This window comes from Bombus impatiens, unplaced genomic scaffold, assembly GCF_000188095.3.
Source record: "Bombus impatiens unplaced genomic scaffold, BIMP_2.2 scf_0377, whole genome shotgun sequence".
In the NCBI taxonomy this organism is placed as follows: Eukaryota; Metazoa; Arthropoda; class Insecta; order Hymenoptera; family Apidae; genus Bombus; species Bombus impatiens.
Genome location: NT_176796.1, coordinates 2,354,008 through 2,375,121, shown reverse-complemented (window position 1 = coordinate 2,375,121; position 21,114 = coordinate 2,354,008). Strand labels below are relative to the sequence as shown.

General features: G+C 42.0%; 1 protein-coding gene across 9 annotated transcripts in view; it reads right to left on the bottom strand.

Annotated features, from left to right (window-relative positions):
* The window catches only part of LOC100747894 (dystrophin, isoforms A/C/F/G/H), a 445,522-nt gene that overhangs the window by 76,168 nt on the left and 348,240 nt on the right, over positions 1 to 21,114 (bottom strand). For all 9 annotated transcript variants that reach the window (XM_033320912.1, XM_033320911.1, XM_012386070.3 and 6 more), the window contains one exon: positions 998 to 1,142. In XM_033320912.1, coding sequence (XP_033176803.1) covers positions 998 to 1,142 — 145 coding nt within the window. The remainder of the gene's footprint in view (positions 1 to 997; positions 1,143 to 21,114) is intronic.

Genomic DNA, 21,114 nt, shown 5'->3' with positions numbered 1-21,114 from the left:
CGGATTGAAAACGCCCGCCACGCGTTCCACGAGTCTCGAAACTCTTGTTCCCGATTAATATCCGGCCGATTAGGGCTTCGGCTCGCGATAAGTAGGGGCGCAGGTGTCGTCCGTCGATGACTGTTCGTGAGCGGGATCGCGGTACATGCACCTTATCATCCCTGTACACTCGCAGCTCGGTAACATGCACGTTCTAATCTGGATTAGTCCGAGCTAGTCCGTCTTTGTGCGTGGAAACTGGGCCGCCGGGGGTGGTTCGTGCTCTCGCCATCTCCTCCTCCTCCTCCTCCACGTCCGAACCCCTTACGGTCGACGACGCGTGCCCCCTTGCTTGTCGGTGTCCACGCACACAGAGCCACCCTAATTGCGTCATTTTCGTGTAATCCAGTCCATTCCAGTAGGTTACGGGGCACGTTTCAAGGTACACGAGCCTATTTGCCTCGACAAGATCGCTTCCGGCTCAAGATGGGCTTCCGGCTCAAGGTGGATTTCAAGGTATCCTTGGATACTATATATTAATACTTTGAAAACCGCCGGGAATAACTCGATCTTGATACAGCTTACAGGTACTGATCGGAATTTGTTTTTTATCAGAAACGACACAAGGTAGGAGATTCTTAAGGGATACGTCATATCTAAGGGGTTCGGCAATCCGAACTTTAAATTTATTGCTTTTGTAATCAGTAGGACTTGATTTGAGTAGCGAGTTTCAGATTTTCGTTATTGCAGGTCGTTAAAAGTATGCGGATACTTGTCATTATTGTCCAGATAAATCGTGATTAGAATTTATAGAAATTGTAGAAACTGTTGATAACAATGCTATACGATACGCAACGTTAACCAAGAAAAATGATATAAATGTAAGATTCTTAAGATTGGAACTGACGCTACGAAATTCGTACGATATGGTCCATAATAATCCCAAGTTTCTCGATGATAATTTAGGCACAAGGGACAATTCCGTAATATGAAAGAGTAACAATTGTAAAATACTTACTTCTTGCTTCTGCAACGCGGCCACGTCTCCACAGACAGGTCCCAAACCAGTAAGTTCGGTGTCTTTTCTGATCACCCATTCGATGAGTTCACGCAAAGACAATAGAAGAGCGTTCCAGTGTTCCGTATTGCTTTCTAATCGATTTCTGCAACAACAACGAGGAGAGAAACGTTACAATTGCGACGCATAAAAATGTCTGGATATTAAAACCGAAACTTCCGATGTGAAAAACACAGTGAATCCCGCAGGGAGGTGTCCATCAGGGCTGAAGTCGCGTAGGCTGTGCGTAACTAATGCACCAGCTGCGAAAACGACGCGAAGGAAGCACATGTCTGGCCGTAAATACTGATAAGGTGTGAGTAGAGACGCGTCACAGGGTAAAGAAGTATTTATTCTCCGGAGAAAGTGAAAGAAAGCGAGAAAATGAAAGAAGTCGGTGATGAATGGGAAGGAGAGGAACGTCTGCGTGGGTGGAGCGCAAGAAAAGCTGTGCTTGATGGGAGGGGAAGATATTCAAGGTGAACTATGAAACCGAAAACAGGCAGAACAATGAACGAAAAGAAGAAACGAAGAAAATTGTGAAAACGTCGCCCGAGAAAGGAAACCTAAGAACAATAGGAAGAACGCAATTAAACGTAACGCACAAAGCGGGATAAAATAAACGAACGCTCAAAAGAGAGGTTAAGATACCTGTCCGCTTTATCCGAGACGTAAGGGAAACAATGAAAAATAAGAAATACTCGAGGCAAATTTAGCGAGAACAAAGCGATCGCGGAAACTTATCAAATCGAAAAAGTTGCAGTGCAGTAAGACAGGAAGAGAAATGAACGTTAACGTAAGTATATGCCAGTAAGAAAACGAAGAAGAAGAAGAAGAAGAAGAAGAAGCGTAGGAAGAAGTAAGAAAGAAGTGAGAAATAACGCGAGGCGGTTATTGTAGTTGACGGAACGTAAGGGATGGACAAAATAGGCAACTGGAATGAATAAGAAGAAGAATGGAAGAAATAGAAGGGATTGAAAGGGAGGAAAGATCGAAGGATGAGAGGTAGCTGGCAAGGGCAGGGCAGGAAAGATGGCGCTCGGGATTTAGATTTATATTCCGCCATTGTTGTACCGTCGTCGACTGGAGCAGTCTCTCACACCCTTAACAACCAACTCCTGTCTTCCCATCCCAGTCGCGCACAACCCTCCTTTTCATCCACGAAAGCCGCGGACCCGTCGTCTGGTATCGCGAAGGAACAGACCCGCGGCCGGATATATTGCAGTTATTGTAACGTCGATGAAAGTCCTGCGGAATTCCGCGACGTAGCTGTATACTTCCGCCGATCCGACCATACCGTCTCTATATGTATATATATATATATCTTTAGAAATATGTACCACGTCGAAAGGTATTGTGCCTTCTTCTCTCGCGAGATAAGGAAACCGGGATATATCGTCCGGACTATGGTGAATACCTGTAAGAAGGATAGTTGGTCTGTGTGTTTCCCCTTTTCCCAGCTCGGGCAAGACCGATGCCGAACAGAAATTTGACCGATGCGAATTTATCTTGACGTTGAACAGGACTCCCGTTGAAAACAAGCCATTATTCCGAGATCGATGGTTTTAGTTTCTCGACAGCGGTTTCATTCCTTTCAGAAGCCTCGAGATGGAGTTTCGTCTTTATCGATATCACGCTGATGGGATTTGTGTCGTAGACAAAGAGGTTTCTTGTTTGATCGGTTAAGCTAAGTCGGCTTGAAATCACCGGTAATCATTGGACGAACAACTGAGTCGGTTAGACAGAACTGAAGATGGGCGGTAAGAAATTTCAGCATCCTTTATAATCCTACAGATTATTACCTATCCAAACTTTACCAAGATAATTGAAGAGACTCGAAAGATTTCATCGATCACTCGGATATTAAACTATCCCATTTCCTGATCCTATCTAAACAAACTAACCGCGCCATCGTTCGCTTGATCGAACGATCGTCTGAAACAGCACGGATTTGCAAAAACCGACGTGCTGATTTTCCTCGGATGATCCTCCCACCGGAAACAAATAGCCGTGCGCTGGATCGATACCGAACGATGTCGGCTGTTTAACCGACGCTGTCGCTCAACGATTAATTGCTTCAAGTTCGGTGCTGCTTGATTACCACTCAACGAATTGCTCGGCCATTGACCGACACTGGAACGCGCCAATTATCCAAACTGACTTTCTTCTGTGGGCCTCCTTTTACCAAACTCTATCCTTAGCGGCCGTCTGCGAATCCTTTGTCGTGTCCTTTACCTTTACCTTGTCTTCTCGATCGCGTTTGTAAAATGAAACTGGTAGGTTTCTCGCGCAATCGCGTGACTTGAACGCAAACTGCATCGGTTAATTTCTGTGCAGGAGTTACGGAGCAAGAGACCTTTTAAGATATGGGACAGCTGGCGTAACGTAAGAAAGGGACTGTGTGTTAGCAATTTCGAGGAACTGATACACCAGGGTAAGAAGCGAGCGTGCCCTCTGAAACCGCTAGCGAAAGTAACGACTCGCTGGTGCTCGCTGTGGAAAGTATACATAATGTATCTCGACGATTCTACCTTTGCTCCGAACCGGAGCCGCCTTTGCTTCGATGCTCGATTTCTCGCGATAAGCGCTGCTCTGATACACGACAATTTATATACATAACGTGATTTCTTTCTTTTCACGACACACAAGATATTGGATTACTGGTCGCAAGGTATCGCTTTTTTTATGCAGAACATTTATTCGAATCGAAGCGAATCGAATCGAATCGAATCGAATCGAATCGAATCGTCGCCGCCCGTTGTCGGACAAAGAGAGAGAGAGAGAGAGGGGGGGGGGGGGGGGGAGGGGGGGGGGGGGGGGGGGGGGGGGGGGAGAGAGCACAGACTTTTTCGGGTTAATGGAACATCAACGTAATCCGTGTTTGCATTAGAACATTGCAGTCACGAAAAATAGTTCTTGGAGAACGTCCATTTGCGCGGTCGTCTTGCGACTGACACGAACAGAAGGGACCTTTAACGTAGACGGTATACTTCACGTTCGTGCGATCGCATTTCAATTGGATAGGTCCACGAATACCAGAGCAGAGGCCGTGTTCCATAGATATACGTTGAATACACTCCTTTTACTCGATCTCCGCGACGTACCGACCTAATGTAACATAAATCACTAAGAAATTCTGCCAGCGAACAGCAACCCGACAAGAAAACGTTTTCTATTCTGCTCCAAGCGAACAGAATTCTTTCAAGGGACCATCGTATTCGCGCGATAATTTACTTTCAGTTCGATTCCAGGCGAAATATCGACGATATCGTCACGACCAACGTTTTTCTCATATCGGGAACCATCTCTATCATTTTCGTTGATCGCAAGGAATCAATCAATTTTTTGATATTTCCGTGATATTTGCCTTGGGAAACTCGAAACTTGAAACAGTGGGTCTAATTTAATTTTTCAACACGTTCAATATCCCGCAGACCGAAATTAGAAAATCCGCTACATTCGTAATTTCGCCTTTAATATTAGAGTGACGATGCGTTAAAATCACCACGAAGCGCTTAAATAGTTTCGTCCGTTTATTAAAATATACGCGTTTATTAGAACGCGTTGAAACAAGCGCAGCATTTTATTTATTACCGTGCGCAAGACGCAATTTCATCAGGCAGTGAACGTGTTAATCAAATTTCCTCGTTGTCCATGCTACGAATCGCTACGATTTAAATTTCCTGGAATGAAAAACAATTTCCTGACAAATTTTCAGATTGCGTTAGATGAAAACGTGAAAAGTATCGACGTAGTCTAGAAATGTAGAAAAGAGAGTGGCGAGTGGGACACGGCGAGGATAAAGAGTCGGATTGGATTGGGGAACTTCGAGCGATAACGCGGTACAGAGCACGGAACTTTTGATTACAGCTCGATTTTGCGCGCGAGCGGACATTCGGAATAATTAAAACGACGAAACGGATGGCAACAAAATGCCCATGAAGGGGCACGGGCACAGCCATCAAACCGATTTCAGATAAGCCGGCTTCCACCATCAAGGCCGCTGAATTTTCATTTTTTTCTCCCTCTTCTCTCTGTATTTTCTCTCTTTCTCTTTCTCTCTCTTTGCCTTTTTTCGAAAACTTGCCGTGGGAAGCGTCACAGCTAATCCGTCGCATTAACGAATCCCATTAAAAAAAAATTTTGTCGCACTCGTTCTTCCTAAATCTCTGCGTCATGTTTTTGCGAGAGAGGATAATGTTCATCCTCGTTACGATTTAACGGAGAGCTAACTCGCGGATTGATGAAAGAAGAACAGGAGTTGAAAGGTGAAATCGATGCACCGTCCAAGATACTTTGAGATTCTTTGATGGATAGTTATTAATAACTGTCTTGGGAGCTATACTTTCGCTTTGAATATATGAAAGGACGTTAAGAAGCAATAGCGTACGAACCTTCTAGGAATAAAAATGGTTCAAGCTTCAATCGAGCACCGCCTTTGAGCATAATTTCTCCATAAATGCAACTATACTACGTACGATCGTGCATGTTCCCCGTAAAAGCGTATTATATTCAGTTTTCCAACGTAATTGATTTCTCGTATTATTTCTTGTATATGTATAAAATCAGATTACAAGAAATTCAACGTGGCTTTTGAGATCCGAGAAGAAGCATATCTTCATTAAGATTCGTAACTGGGATCGAGTGGAAGAATTTAAGAATTCATAGAAGTACTCGAATGCAATCGAGTTCGAAGAAGCTTGGAATACCCAGCGAAACGAGTAAACTCGTTTACGATGTTTTCCAAACACCTGCGGAAATTAACGAGATTTCGGTATAATTTACGGGTACAATGGGGATTATGAGTTAACGGAGATTTCAGAATCGCACAAAGAGACTCTTTCGCTGTATCGCTTCCAGTTTGAATCGAACTTTTAAGGCGAGTTCAGCGTTCAGATAACGGTAGTAATAAATTAAAAAAGGAAAGAATTAAGTCTCGCACAAAGCGAGCAACAACTCTTAACTTAGATAAGACAGACGGACAATAGCGAGTATTACGGTTGAATACACGATAAGATGATTGAATATAAAGATTCAACACAAGTATCTTCCATCTATTTCTTTTGATGCAAGATTTATACTATAGTCACCGAGAGTTCATTTCCAATAGATAAATTTCAATTTACAATTTCCTTCCTTCTATTTGCTCTCAACTTTCTTTCAATTTTTATCCAGAATTCTTGCCCGTACGTTTCACCCTGCTATCGAAATCATCTCGTGCTTTACACTTAGGGAAAGAGAGGGTTTGCCAGCGAGATCTCACGAACCCATTGACAGATCGCGGCGTGCAGACGTCCCAGTAATCGACTCTTCTCGCAGAGAGGTGGAAGAGACGTTGAAAGAGGGGTTGAGGTCCGCTCGACAAAGCCTTTTGATCTATCACCTCGTCGCTGCTGGTTCTTCCTTGGCGTTTTCCATCGAGACTCCTCGTGGTCTCGTACCCGTTCTACCGGTTAACGCAATAAAGTCGGCAAATGGAATTGCCGCGAACGGGCGGAGCGTTATAATTCAACTCCGGGGAACAATTTACCGGCACAATTCCAATCTGAGCAAGGTCGACCCACTGCCACCATCGCCAGCGCGCAAAACCGATCCAAACTTTCGCGATAAACAACAACAATGCGACTGTACGCGTACCAGTTCCGCGATCCTTCCGCCAACCATCGCTTCCGGTAACTCTGCAGACCACCACATGCGAACTTCCTTTAAACGCACTGATCGCTCTCTTACGTACGCCGGATCTTTGCGTCGACCACAAGATTTCGTTCACTCGAAGCTTGCTTCTTTGAGAATGTCTTCTGTCTGGGAAATGTTCTCCCTTTGAATTAACCTCTTGTCCTATGATATCGGATTTCGCTTCTGATTCAGCGAGAACACGCTGTATTTGCAAGAAAATTTAGTTGCAAGTATAGCGTTCGATTGAATTGTTTAGTCAGGATCGATAATGTTAAGAATATGAATAATAAATACGTCGAGACGATATTTCTTTTTATATGACAAATGCATTTACAATAAGTTTCTGATAAATCGTGATAGACAAAAGTTTTATACAGACTGTATTTAACGTATCGTAAGTTTAGAACGAACGCGAAGAATCGGTTATTACGCGTTTCGTCACCTACCCCTAAGAATATTTCCCTCTTCAAAGTATTCTTTTTTTATAGCCATTGAATTTCACTGAAATTTGTCCACTCGTAAATCACAATTCATTGACCGGAATAATAAACAATATAAATCGCGACTCGTAACTACGATTTCATATCGCGAATAATTTTCGTCGTAGGAAAAATAGCGGACGGTTTTTTGATCGGCCGTCATCGTTCCATTAATTCGTCAAATATAACGTACAACGTGAAGCCACGGTCGACAGCGACTTTTTATCCCGAGCTTTAAAATTTATATTTACACGGGCCACCCCGTGGCGTTCTATTTAATCGCTAACCGCGATACCTACAATTTTTCCAATTTCACAGTTCGCGTATCGGATAAGCTAACTTTATTTCTTGCCAAGTTTCCCCGCGCAGCAGGTAGTTTCTTATGATCGTCGATCCGCCGATACCGAAAAGAGAGGCTGAAACGCGATCGAGGGGTCGGTTTAACAGACACCACCGAGCGAACTTTAAATAAAACTAACCCTCGTGCCGCCTATCAGCTGCTAGCACGGTCTACGACCATCCTAATGGCGGCACAATCATGCTGTTTTATGGTGTGCGGCGTTATACGCCCGATAAAGTTGCCCCTGTGCCGAAATCCGGTCGCTTTACGCGGCTTTTCGATTTAATAACTGGCCTTCTCTGTAAATTGTCGTAAATATCCAAAGCAAATAAGGTGGATTAGATTCCGCTGATAAATGGGATTTCGAAATCGTTTAACTCCGAAAGGCTGTCGTGAAAATACACCGCAACTGGAATTTTTCATTTAAATTAATCCATTTCTTAAATTAAACTACAATTGGTAACGTTGGATAGTAAGCGATCGCAATGGTTTGGATCGGATTTCAGTTGGAGTACTTAATTTTAGAATATTCCTCTTCAAGGTATCGCAATGAATAGAATGATTTTGATGATACAAATTTCACGAAAAATACATTTATTTTTACCAGAGAGATTGTCTAAGGTTTGAACACGAATGGAACTTGCCTGAGAAGGATCAATTTGTATTAAAATATAGAATATGGAATGAAATTAAGTAATCGCATCTCCAAATTATTGTGTACGAGTTACTTCAACATACATAGCCCGTAGTACGATGATCGAGCCAAATATAATATATAATATAATATATAATAGCTTGTTTACATTTTCGGCCCAAAATTCTCGAACGTAAATCGTAGGTTAAGGGGTTAAAGATCGGAAGATTAATAAAATTACGATACAAGCAGAATTAAATGTTTAGGGTTACAAGAAACAAATGGTTACGAATAATAGCATCGCGATGGTATTGTTGACAGACGTTTACGTTAAATCGTTATATCGTCAAAATACGAGACTGTGTGTTAAAATTATGTTTGGACACGCGTGTTAGAAAAATGAATAGAAGGATGACTCGATCGAAGATTTTCTGAAAATGGTGGAATTATGTTGTTATACGGTAAGTGGATGAAATTACTGCATTATATTTGATGCATTGTATCGTTAGATAAAAGCTAAATGGTTTTGAACGACTGAAATCTCGGCAATAGGGTTACGAGCTTTTCCGTCGATTGAAATGTTGCAACAATTTTTGTACCGCGATTAATTGGCGAAGGTAAAACTGTATAGAATAGCGTTCGTAAAAAAGATTAGAAGAGTCAAATATTGAAATATCTTGAAAATTTCACCAAGGATATTTATCTGTTTGTGTAAGATTAAGTTATCTTAACTACGAAAAGCAATACTATTGTTATCATAAATCAGACAGAGTATATTGGTTTCATTTGTGCTCGATATACCCTGCAGCGAACCAATAGAATTATTAGTACAGTGTATGTCTGTTCCAGACTTTGTTTTAGGTTCAACGTGACTCGATAAGCTTTCAATTCATTTCATTCACAAACTATGGGCTTCCCACGATCTAACTTTCCTCAAACACTGTCAGTGAAACGAATATATATATATATATATATAGATGTACGAATCTTCCTCGAAATCACGCATCTCTGTTAATATTAGAAATAAATAGGAGCCTTTTATCTACAAAAAAAGAAGAATCATAGGTTGGTAATTTCCATGATCGAGTATCACATGGTAATAATCAAAATGGAAGATTGGACGAATGAATTCCACGATTTAAAAAATCCCCCGACTTTCGATTCTTCGTATCAAGAAAATCAAACGACGAGTATTATTCTCCGTATGTACCATCAAAGACCAAATAGCTTGCAGCATCGACAAACCAAATCGAAAGTCAACACAGGCTCTCACGATTAATCGTCCGAGTCCGACTCTCATTAGCCTGTACACCTGGGCCGATATTTCGCCTTCAAGTGCGTTCTCTGACCGGATAGCCAGCATTAGTGGCGTAGTATCGATTATATCATAGCCACAGGGATCGATCAACTGTGAGCGATGCTGATAGAAGGTTGATAGAATTCGTTCGGACGAGCTTGCGCGCTTTTCTAACGAGGACGCAAATATCTCTGTTTACCAACATCCTTTCTCTGTCTACGTTTAACGCGACACCGCTAATTCGCCTTTTCCCAATCGTCATCGGTCATGTTGATTTGTATCCGACTGTACCGGATCGATAATCGACCGATCACACCGTGGGACACCGCTTCATGTCGACGCGCGCCTGCCGTATTTATAATCCGAATAATTTATTGAAAGTCGTTTAATCGAACGATTAATGCGCTCAGGCCGCGCTCTGATGGCCGTTTCAGCCGTATTTTTCCAGACTTTTTTTTATCCCCGTTTTATAGACCCAATGGATAATTCGATAATCGAAGCGATTAATTTCTGTGGAATGGTTAATCAGTCGCGCAGAATCCTATTATTGTCTTCATAATGAAGATTCACCGTCTGGAATGGCTTAATCTGGCTTGTTTGCTTCACGATAATCTGAGAATCGCGGTCGATCGTTAATACATATATCGAATTTGTTACGTATTATGTCAAAACTGTCATACACTGATATTAGAAGAAAGTTGTAAAATCTCGTTCAATGTTTCGACAATGTTACTGCTTCTTTATTCCAAGTTCAAATCCAACATACCAATTAAACTTTTCATTGATTTGTAAATAGCTTATAATAATCGTCTCGGGTTAACGTATCTGAATAAACACGTAACTACAAGAAACAGAAAAGATGTGAAAAGTTTTCGCCACTTATACAACAATAGACGTATCTATGGCAAAAATTATGTACGAGATTCAATCACGGTGGCAATTTTATGTTCGACTCGAAGCATCGTAAGAAAAGAAAAAAGGCGTGGCAGAAAGAAACGCAATCGCTTTGCTGGCAGGCATCCGTCTTCTTTGTCTTCTCTACACCACGCGTTTTAAATATTGAATTAAAAATCTTAAGATTGCGACGACCCAGTGACCAAACATTGCAGTGACTCCGATAACGCGAATGGATCCTTTGTTCCGAGAGAAACTCATTTCAGATCTCCCTTTGAACCATCGAGATCTCACCTCCAGGCAGACCCATTCTTTCATTTTTTATCAACGCGACTACCTCGTTGCATTTCCTTTAAAGCCGCGCCCGCGCATTTTCAAGAGTCGAAGACACGCAGCCAGACATCGTTTCTTCGTACGTACCGATATCAGATTCTTTTCATGGACTAACCGAGCGAAACATATCTCGAGATAATCGTCTTCAACGCGACTACGCGTGAAAATGTCACTTCGGAGGGACGTCGACCGTCTTTCGTCCACGAAACACGTACAAACCTAAAGGGATCCGGTGTGTTCGTACGATCTTCTGTTACGTCTTCAGTCTAATATAGAGATCGATACATCTAGAGGATGTCGTTTCTCGAACCGCCATTTCCCTCAGGAGAATCATCTATAAATGGACCCTTTTGTTTCCGCGAAAACCTGTTCCCTTCCGTTTCTGAGACTTCACTTTGCACGTGGGAAATTTCAGCTTGAGAAACAGGCCTATTGGTTTCTCGTGATGTTTTAAGATAGAACCAGAAGTGTGTCGCTTCGTTGAAAATACATTTTTTGGATCTTTTTTTTTTTTAGTCAGACTGGTAGTCAGGGGATGCACATTCTAGCAAACTTTTGCTCTGACGAAAGAAACATTTGTATAAATATACATGTTAGAACATCTTAGACCATTGGTGACGTGAATCATCCGATAATGGTAATTCGACTCTATTTAGTCAAAACTTGCCGGGACATTTAGACAAACTTTACGTTTCGCGAAAAATCTTTCGATCCTCCTTTAATTTTATCAACCGTTGGGTCTGTTCGTTCGTCCGTCATCAAAGGATTATGATCGTTTCGTTACAGGAATTCCAACCATAGAATGTCACCAGTAAATAAATATGGTCGTTCGATTATCGCGAAAATTCGTGTTTAAAGGAATCCGTGTCGATGGAATTATTCATTCGAAAACAGCTTTTTTATTTAATGTTGCAACGATCGAAGCGGTTTTCTTTGGCAGAAAATTTAACAGAGCTTCAAAGAAGCATTCCGCATTGTTTCGAAACGTCACGTTATCTTAACGCGTATAATTCAATATTATAATCCACGTAACAAATATAATTTCGACTAATGCCAGTCTAACACGGTATACCGATAATTTGAAATCGACATCGGCCGAGAAGAGACTCGCCCCAATTCATTGGCGGTCAGATTTGATTACAGATCAAATTAATCTATGCAGATTAAACGCTTACCACTGGGTTCGAACTGCGAAACGCTTTTCCCCTGAATGACTCGAGCCGGCAGTTCGATTAAACGCTTACTCTACCCCTACTATGGCGATGAGTTACGGTACTGTTTGAAATAACGAGTCGTTTAAATCGAAATTAATGTAGAAGATTTATTAAGGAGACGCCGGTTTCGAACCGCGAGTAATAAATCGACGCTCGGAGGAAACCCAGGTTTCGCCAGCCGTGTACACGCGTTAGGATCTAAACTGGCTAAGTAAACCGTGGCTTCTATCTAATTCTAAGAGTATGCCTCGGAGTGTAATCCCCGGAAATCCTTGTACACACCGCCGGATACCGACTGTTCTTCCGGATAAAAACACAATCCCAATGAATTCTGTTCCTATTTGGACGATCAAGATTCACAATGGAAATTTTTATCAGATCGAAAACATCCAGTTGTCGATAGATTCGTCGTTTCAAGAAATAATTAAGTTGCCATAGAAGCTAAGTTTCAATACGCGTAACAGTTAGAACAACAATTAGAATTTTAGTCAGTTCAAAGAGTCGAGGAGTTTACCGAATTTATAGCACGCGTGAAAAAGTAGAACAGATTCGATCGATCTTAAGTTAATTTTTATTTTTACTCGAATTACTCTAAAGTAAAGCTGTCTTGCTGCGGCAAGCCCTTCGATTCGCAATAATATACCATAGTTTATAAATATACAAGTTGTTTTACTGTTCCCTTGCAATAATATTATCGTTAGAGCGACCCATAGTAATTCAATAACTCATACTCGTCGAGATCAAACGAAAACACTTCCACATCCGATCATCCACGTTTACGACTATCTGCTGCTATAAATTCCTATCGATTCCTGGCGGAGAGAAGCGGAGAGCTTTAGGGTAGCGTCCCTCGTCGAACGACGCTGGCAAGGACACGGAGAACGGCTAAGTAAGCCGGTCGGGTCGCATCTGGTTTGAACGGAACGTAATGCCCGGGAATATAGACGTCGTGGATACGCGGATACGGTTAGGCAAGGAGGAAGGTGCATTTAGCGGGCAGAAACGAGGCAGCCCGCGCGGGAAAACCGACAGCTCTTCCGGAGATTAACGCTAAGCCACACCTTATCATACTTTAAGCCAGCACCCGCTATCGTGCATCCGATACACCCCTGGAAACACGTACTACCCCAGTACCAGTAATGAGTTACGACTGCTTTCAGACCGGAAGGAAGGAAGCTTCGATCTGAGCGACAGCTTGATTTCATTCTGTTGGTGTATTGCTGTTAAAGCATGAAATATAATGCTGTATCTAACTCATCGCGTATCGGACAAATGGTGTGAATATTGCGTAGAATTTAGTGTTTGTTTTATAGTTTCGTTTTCGATCGGCGAGGGAGTCATTTTTGGGGCCATATGACTTTTTTCTTTTTTCAAATTTTGCTTGATGCGAATAACGCGACGATGGATCCGATGGAATTACTGAATTCTTTCGTTAATCGATATAGGGGGATAGAGTAATTTCTTAATGTTCCTTAGCGTTAGTTAATCGTCAGTTAATCTCTTTAGATCGAAGCGGAATTTGCAGTTCTTGGTTACTTTAGGATTACAAAGAACGAAGATAATTAAATACTGTTGACTGGAGTAATCGTAGGATATTCGATCACAATCTGTCATTTTATAATCGTAATAAGTAGAAAAGGATTACCCGTCTAGTAATTCTTCGACTACATTCTCGCTTAATACTTTCAAACTAGTGTAATCACTCGACCCAAACTCTATCATCCAGTAACATTAATCATCTACCGAACTATACCATAATTTCCTCCCAATGGTATAAATCTGTCATACTTCCAATGAAATATTCTCCCAACATTTTGCACCTGGTCTACACCGTCGAACACGATCGCAACAAATTCCCTGTTGGTCATTCGTTCTCGATATCCAGCCACGTTTTCTATGTCTTCGCGACGACGTCACGTAAAAATAACTTCGATTTGACCGGATTCGCTCGACACACAGAGAAAGAGAGAAATAGAAAGGGAGAATAGGTGCCGTGTTCTGGTAGCGGAAAAGCGCTGTACGTGACAGATTTCGGTGTGTTCGCGAAACGACGGGAAAAGAACGACGATGTACAGGGGGCGACTGATAAGGGCCTGGCTTGGTGATTCATCACGATCCACGATTATCTACCTGTCACTTCCGGTTCAACTGGCGCGCGCGACGAATCAACTATCGCGGCTCTTCGCTATCACAGGACCCACTATTTTCGCCGGCATCACCGTACGCCTTTCGAAATTGTCGAGGATTCAATGGCGTCCCTTTGACCGAGCTTTTAGACTGGTTCGTTTGCCACGTGATTTAATAATTCAACCTGACAGTCTCTTTTGTCGGTTCTTTCACCGCTTTTGTTCCCCGATATGCAATACACAGTGTGGACACAGATTCTAAACTCGCGTCACGTTATGCGTAACTTTAACGTTCATTGTTCTCTAAATAGATATAAGTTTTCATAACAGATATAATTTTTCCATATGAATACACAAAGCTGTTCAAAAGTCCTGATTTTCTGCACGTTACTATTTGAGTCGGGATACTCGCAAACTAATTTCCTTGAAATAACAAGCTACGTAATTTGTTTTGTAATTAGCTAAATTCGAATACGATCAATATTTTATCGGTTACTCGAAACGTATTCTTATTTTTGATATCTTTTCTCGTTCGTTTTAACGTACACGATATTTCCCGATGTTTTCTCCATCGCGCTAAAGATTGACAGTGTCTCGTAAAATACAACGGGTTCGATAATTCGGCGCAAATTTCAAGATCGAATTTTAAGACGTCGAAGCTTACGCGACTCGAACCTTGCTATATCTTTCGTTATCGATTTCCACCGGTAAATATCGTTGAACCAGCAGCAAGGAACCTCGAGATCTTATCATTAACCGACTAACTCATCGTTCTCTTTTTTCCAATCTTTCTCTCGCAGTTCGTACGAAAGAATGCGACGAACCAACAAACGCAGAGAAACTCTGATTGCAAGGGAATCGAGACGAAACACAACTGCTTCGTAACGAAGCTTGGAACGATCGCTTCCGGCACGGATGGAAGTCGAGCTTCTGGAAAAGTCGCGACGTTCCCATGCGAGAACAATTCCCGAGCAACGAGCTGCCGCGTAGAGACGGCATTAAAAGAAACGCAGTGAACAGGCCTTTGAAGTCTTTTCCACGGCGAGATACGAACGTAAAAGCGACGTTGCACGATGCTTCGCGTCGTTCTCGTCCTCGCGTGTTCCGTCAGTTTCGATGATTCGACGCGCCGGCGCCTAGACACTCGACATACGTGAACGCGCGAGTGCGCTAATCGCGCCGCGAGTAATGGCGCTGGGACGCGAGAACCTCTCAGTATCTGTAATTATTCCTCCCGATTCATGTTCTCGAATAACAACCGTGACTCTCCTTTGCTGCCTCTCAGGTTTCATAGCGTTTCCGTGTTTGCAGAAGATACTCTTCTATCTCGCTGTTTCTCTTCCTGGATTTGGCGAACGAGGTTTTTCACCATTTCAGGTGATTCTCGATGAAGAGATGTTTGTCGTGTCGTGTCGGTGATTTTTTTTTTTTAATGTTTTTGAACTGCTAATGCGCAAATTTTACAATGTACTATACGTAAACACGTTCTTTCTCCTTTCATGGTAACGACGTTAATGGAGAATGTTGCGAACAGTTTCGGATTTCTTTGTACCCGACTGACTAATTTACTTTCTGTAAATAATTTACGACGTAATTACGATCGATTGATCATAGAACAAGGTAGATAAACAGAGAACTAATCTCTTGTCTCATAATATCGAGTCACACTCGTGACAAATTACCACAAAACAACGTTGTCTTGATTACAAATCTCCTTTCAGTTTACAAAATAGCCGAATCGTTAAAACGAAGTTACACAGAGTGTGTCGGTAATTCGTAACGCTACAGAGGATTTATTATTTCCTATGACATCGAGACTTTATCAAACAAGTTGTTATCGATCAACTTCGAAGTAGCCGACAGAAGCGAATAGAAACATCTTATATCACGACCAAACGAATGGACTCTGTCAACCGGTGGCACGTGCGGCAGACAAATTTTCTCATCCAGTCATTCCCCGAAAGGTTCCAATTTTCACGTACAAATTCTCGACTAGTTCGGGTCGACTGTTTTTTTCGAGCGTCGATTCGAACGGTTTGGTGCACGAAGTTCGAAAATAGAAAATAAAAAAAGAGAAGAATGAGAGAGGCAGAGGGAGAGAGCAGCCCCGGATGTTGAACAAGTCCGAAAAGTCCGCGTATCCGACTGCCGGATGCAGCTCCTGCCCTTTTCGCGTGCGTGCCACGGTAACTAATTGCTGGCGCTATTGATTTTACCTGCTACCGGTATCTTGTTTGCGCGAAATCCGTCCCTGGCCGAGCGCAACGCAACGAAAAGTCGCCGATTTTTATCTCGGCCACGCTTCCCCCGTTATAAATCTCTGTCTGTTATCGAGAGAGTGAATTAGAGGGGCGAAGAATGAAGTTTCTGCGATTTTTATTCCACCTGGAGATCTATACACGCGTTGATACAGAGGGTGGTATAATTTATTTCGGCGACGATGGAACCGGTCATTGGTCGTGTTTCTTTGTTCTCTGTTCGTGTATCGACTGTATCAAAATAGAAGGAGAGAAAGAATAGTTAATCGAAGTACAGTGACCTAAAGATCGTTATTTATACATATATTTATCGGAAGTTTTATTGAATATATTACGTGTTATACAGAAGGTTTCGTTTGGCATACGATAGGACCATCGTGAAACAAATACGAAAATGTACATAGATGTTACAAAATATTTCTAGCAGACATACACTTCATGGTGAGAAAATTATTGTTATCGAGTATATATTTGCAGCGAATATCTTGTAACTTTTATACACATGTAATATAAAAAAAGGGGGTCTATCATATATTTAAATTCGAGTTTTCTCGGGATAGTATAAGTTGTAAATTTAAGGTATAAACTAAGAATTGTAAGAGTGCTGGGGAAAGAGAGAGAGAGAGAGAGAGAGTGTGTAAGTAAGAGTGTATGCCTTGGTCACGTCGAAGCTAAATGAGTAAAGGAGTGGGGGAAGGGTGCGAGGGTCAAGGGTCAGTATTTTTTGACTTGGGGGGATGTTCTTGCATTGGGTATTGCTTGCTAAAATAAAACTAAACTTCACTTCAAATAGAACATCCTTTCTCGTCCTTACTCTAGACTATTTAGATACTACACACATTTTCGGACTGCTTTAAAATTTCAGTGTTATAATTGTAACAATCTAATGACAATTCAAAGAATTTTCTATAACATACGTAGTATGTTTATAAAAACGTTTAATGGCAAGTGTTCAAATACTTTTGTGAGTTACTGTATATATATATATAGCGGAGTATTGGAAAGTCTCAAATATCAAACACGCGGTTATAATCAAAACGTATTAACGTAAAAGCGAAACGGGATTTCTCGATGGTTGACGAGTCGTTCTATAAAAGAAGAAAGACGAAAGGGACCGGGGTTACCAATTCTTTGTTTGTTCGCAGCAATGTAGTTTACCCCCGAATTTACCCTCCCTTTCACTTCGCTGAACCAGCAAACCTTCACGAAATACTGGAGTTTCGCTACAAGAGAGGAGAAGGATTGTGTAATTCGTACGGCAAACAACAGCGGCAGGCAGCTGTTGCACACATCGGGCAAAAAGATTACGATGTCTGCGAGGAAAAGCTGTTGCCGGCGAAATTAAACCTGACTGTTCTTTAAATGGAAATCGAACGGTTGTTCTTTATCGATTAAATACCATTCTTTCTACCAAACACGTGTCAAATTTTACGAATTCATGCAATTTCAAAATCCTTATACGAGGTATAATATAACAAATTACGAAACAATTTGAAAGATAAATCTGCAAAATCTATACAACGTGTCGACGAAAGTATTCGATCGCTTACCGCAGTATCTTTCCATGTGTGCGGTATATGAAACTTTTTGAAATTCCATTGTTAAAATTTGCAACCAATTTGAAAATGTATATAGAAGTTCCAAACCATTTACTGCAAACATACGCTTAGTAAACAATCGATATACAGCAGGAAAATTTGCATAAATATTGGTGCCTATTAATATACCGAATAATTAACTAATACAGTGATTATTGAAATATTTTGCTCATGTTTACGATTCAAAATGCTTGCAATAAATATTTTGTAACATCTATATAGTTTCCGATCGCTTTCAAAAGCCAATACATATAATGTTTTTTTATATCCGTAAGAAATTGCTACAAGTGTCCAAATACATTCTCGAACCACTGTATCTCGCAAGAAGCAGAAATAGTTGGCTGTAATATCCTGCGACTTAATCAGAAAACCGGCAACAGGCAGCGGTGAAAAACATCGAACCGATAGATGTATTTTTTGGTACAGTATCGAGAATCCAGCGCGACATTCTATTAAAAAGCCAATCCCTGCGATCGACGAAGCTGGACAAAGGCGAGAGAGGGCAGACATTCGGTTGTCGACTGGTTCTCTCTCTTTCTCAGCATCGGTGGCCGGTTGTTCGGAAAGTTTCGCCGGCGATATAACATATCAGAGGTATCGGTGTTCCCGACCTCGTTCAAACCGGTGCCAGAAACGATCGTTGGTCGAATTATCGGGATCAGCATTTCCAACGGTATTTGTGGTCTGATTGCGGACTGGCAACCGCGTTGAAACCGTGCTGGAACGACGATTCACAAGAGAGAGAGAGAGAGAGAGAGAGAGAGAGAGAAAGAGAGAGCTATGAAAATTCGAAGGTTACCACCGGTAAATATGGCGGACGATTCAAAGGGAAGAAAAGGGATTAAAAGGAGAGAGCGAGAGGGAGAAAAAGATCGAAAAGATCGGCGAAATCAGAGGAAGAAGACGAGAAGCAGGGCCGAAAGGATGGAAAGAGGAGGGGACCAAGCTTCCGTTCGCAGCTTTCGTTGCTCCATACCCTCCCCCACGAATACGCTCTCCCCTCCGGTAATCAAGCACCGCGAGCTTGAGCTCGGACTAATTAATGGAGACTGATTGCTCGACTCTATCCGGGTTAACCCGCTGCTGACTTCGCTTTATCGGTGCTACTTAAATTTTCGAGTCATTCCCCCTGAACCACGGAACGATTCCAGCCTTTTCTGCGAACACTTTGAGCCTCCGGAGAGGATTGAAATTAATCCTCTTGGAGTGGAGTGAGTGAGTGAGTGAGTGAGTGAGTGAGATGGAGAGAGAGAGAGAGAGAGAGAGAGAGAGAGAGAGAGAAAGAGTGAAGGCGAATCCTATCCCGTTATCGGGATCCTGCATGAAACTTCTCTGTCTCTTCTTCGCCGTCGACGGCTGTAAATTATATGTAAAAGAACCGAGGATTGAATAATTTTTTCTTTCTACTATAAATTTCCGCGAGTTTTTAACTGGGGATGATTGAAGAATCCTTGCTTAAAAAGTAAATTTGCAAATTGTATGGGTTAAGGTGGTGCGTATGTTGGACATCGAGCCATGAAATATTAAACGAGCCTTAAATGAATTTGATTGATATTCTACTGATCTTCCAATAAATCTAATGCTTCATATTTCATGGAACAATTATTTTACAGAGAGATGTTTCCGGCTAATAGACGGATCTCGAAAGTACTATTCAGAGATTGCTTCCTTACTTGCTTTCGTAAGAGCCTGAAATATTGGTGCTTCTATCAAACAGGAATAATAAACTTCAGCAGAGTTGTAGCCTCTCAAAGTAAACAGTTCAAAAACGGCAACAACTTTCAGAATCGTCCGATATTAAACCGAGTCGTCGTCTAATATCGTCGTAGAGTACACAGTCTCAAATGATATCAATAAGCAACCTCCTACGGTATTCTTTAATAAAGTACAAACGTTTGTAAACCGGTTTCATTCCCGGTAAATCGTCATGACGATGCAACAGCCGGTTTCCATCTAAGCAAAAATCAACCTTCCGCCCGGTTACCGCTGTCCAAACAGAAACGGAGAGGGAGATATCTTTATTAAAGTTGACGGACGACGCAAGATTGAAACGCGAAACTGTTATGTACCACGGACGGTTGTCGAAAACCAAGATGACTCGCAACTTTCCTCTCTTGGTTGTCTCAGTATGTCGAGAAATTTCCCTTCGGCTGGCCACCGTCAAAGCGTTTAACTTGCGTCGAAAATTTCCGTCACCGCGCCGCGAATTCGCATAGTTCGTCCGGCTAGGCGAAAGTTTACCGAGAACCACCGTCTCGAAAGCTGGAACGAACGCGACGTCATCAAGTTGCCGCGACTGGAAATCCGATTATGTGCACCCGTAGCAAACGTGTCGTCGAAATTCCCTAGTGAAAAGAGCATTTTCTTCGTCGTTTTCTCCGCTCATTCCCACTGTAAATACGATACGTGTAATCGAGTCTGTGAGAGATATCGAATGAGAAAAGTCTAGAAACACCGTTAGTCACAGCTCTTCAAACGCTTCGATACATTCGTCAGCTAAAAGCACGATCAACGGAGAAGCTAAACAACCATCTGCAGCAGACCACAGCCAAATTCAAATTAGAAAAGTGCCAACTTGGCACTTAATCAACATCACACGCACTATCGAGCGAAGAGATTCCAATCGGGTTTGAGAAAAATTTTCGCGAGATTCCTCAGAGTATTGGACAGATCAGAACAAATCTCGAAGGTCGTATTTTGATTCGAAGATGCATTCAGCCTCGGTACAACAGTAACAACAGTTAAGCATCTCTTTTTTAGTGAAAAATTTCCCTCGATAAAACATCCGGAACCTGAAAAACGCAGGTTTGAAGAAGTCACTTTCTTCTCTCTATCGCCTCGATCGATCGCAAGGATCCATTTTATACTTCGCTACGAAAGCGATGGCAACTCGTGCGTGGCATATCCGATGCATGCGACAGAAACAGGGATTCGCAATTTCCACCGATAAAGATTTCAATATGGGTACAGAGGTAATCCACGAACGTAGTACACGATGGCGATCGACGGCAAGAAGATTCCATCTGGAAACTCCTTGCAACGAAACTGCTTCCGCGAGGAAGATGTGCGAACTTTTCTACGAGGAAAATCCAAGGAGGATTTATAATAAACTGGCTGATGCAAATCAAGCGCCAGCCGGTTCACGGATTCAGGTCGGGATTCGCGTTTTTTAAACGGGCGCGGCTTTTGCAGACGATAAAAATGGGAAATTGATTAAGCGAAACGGGAA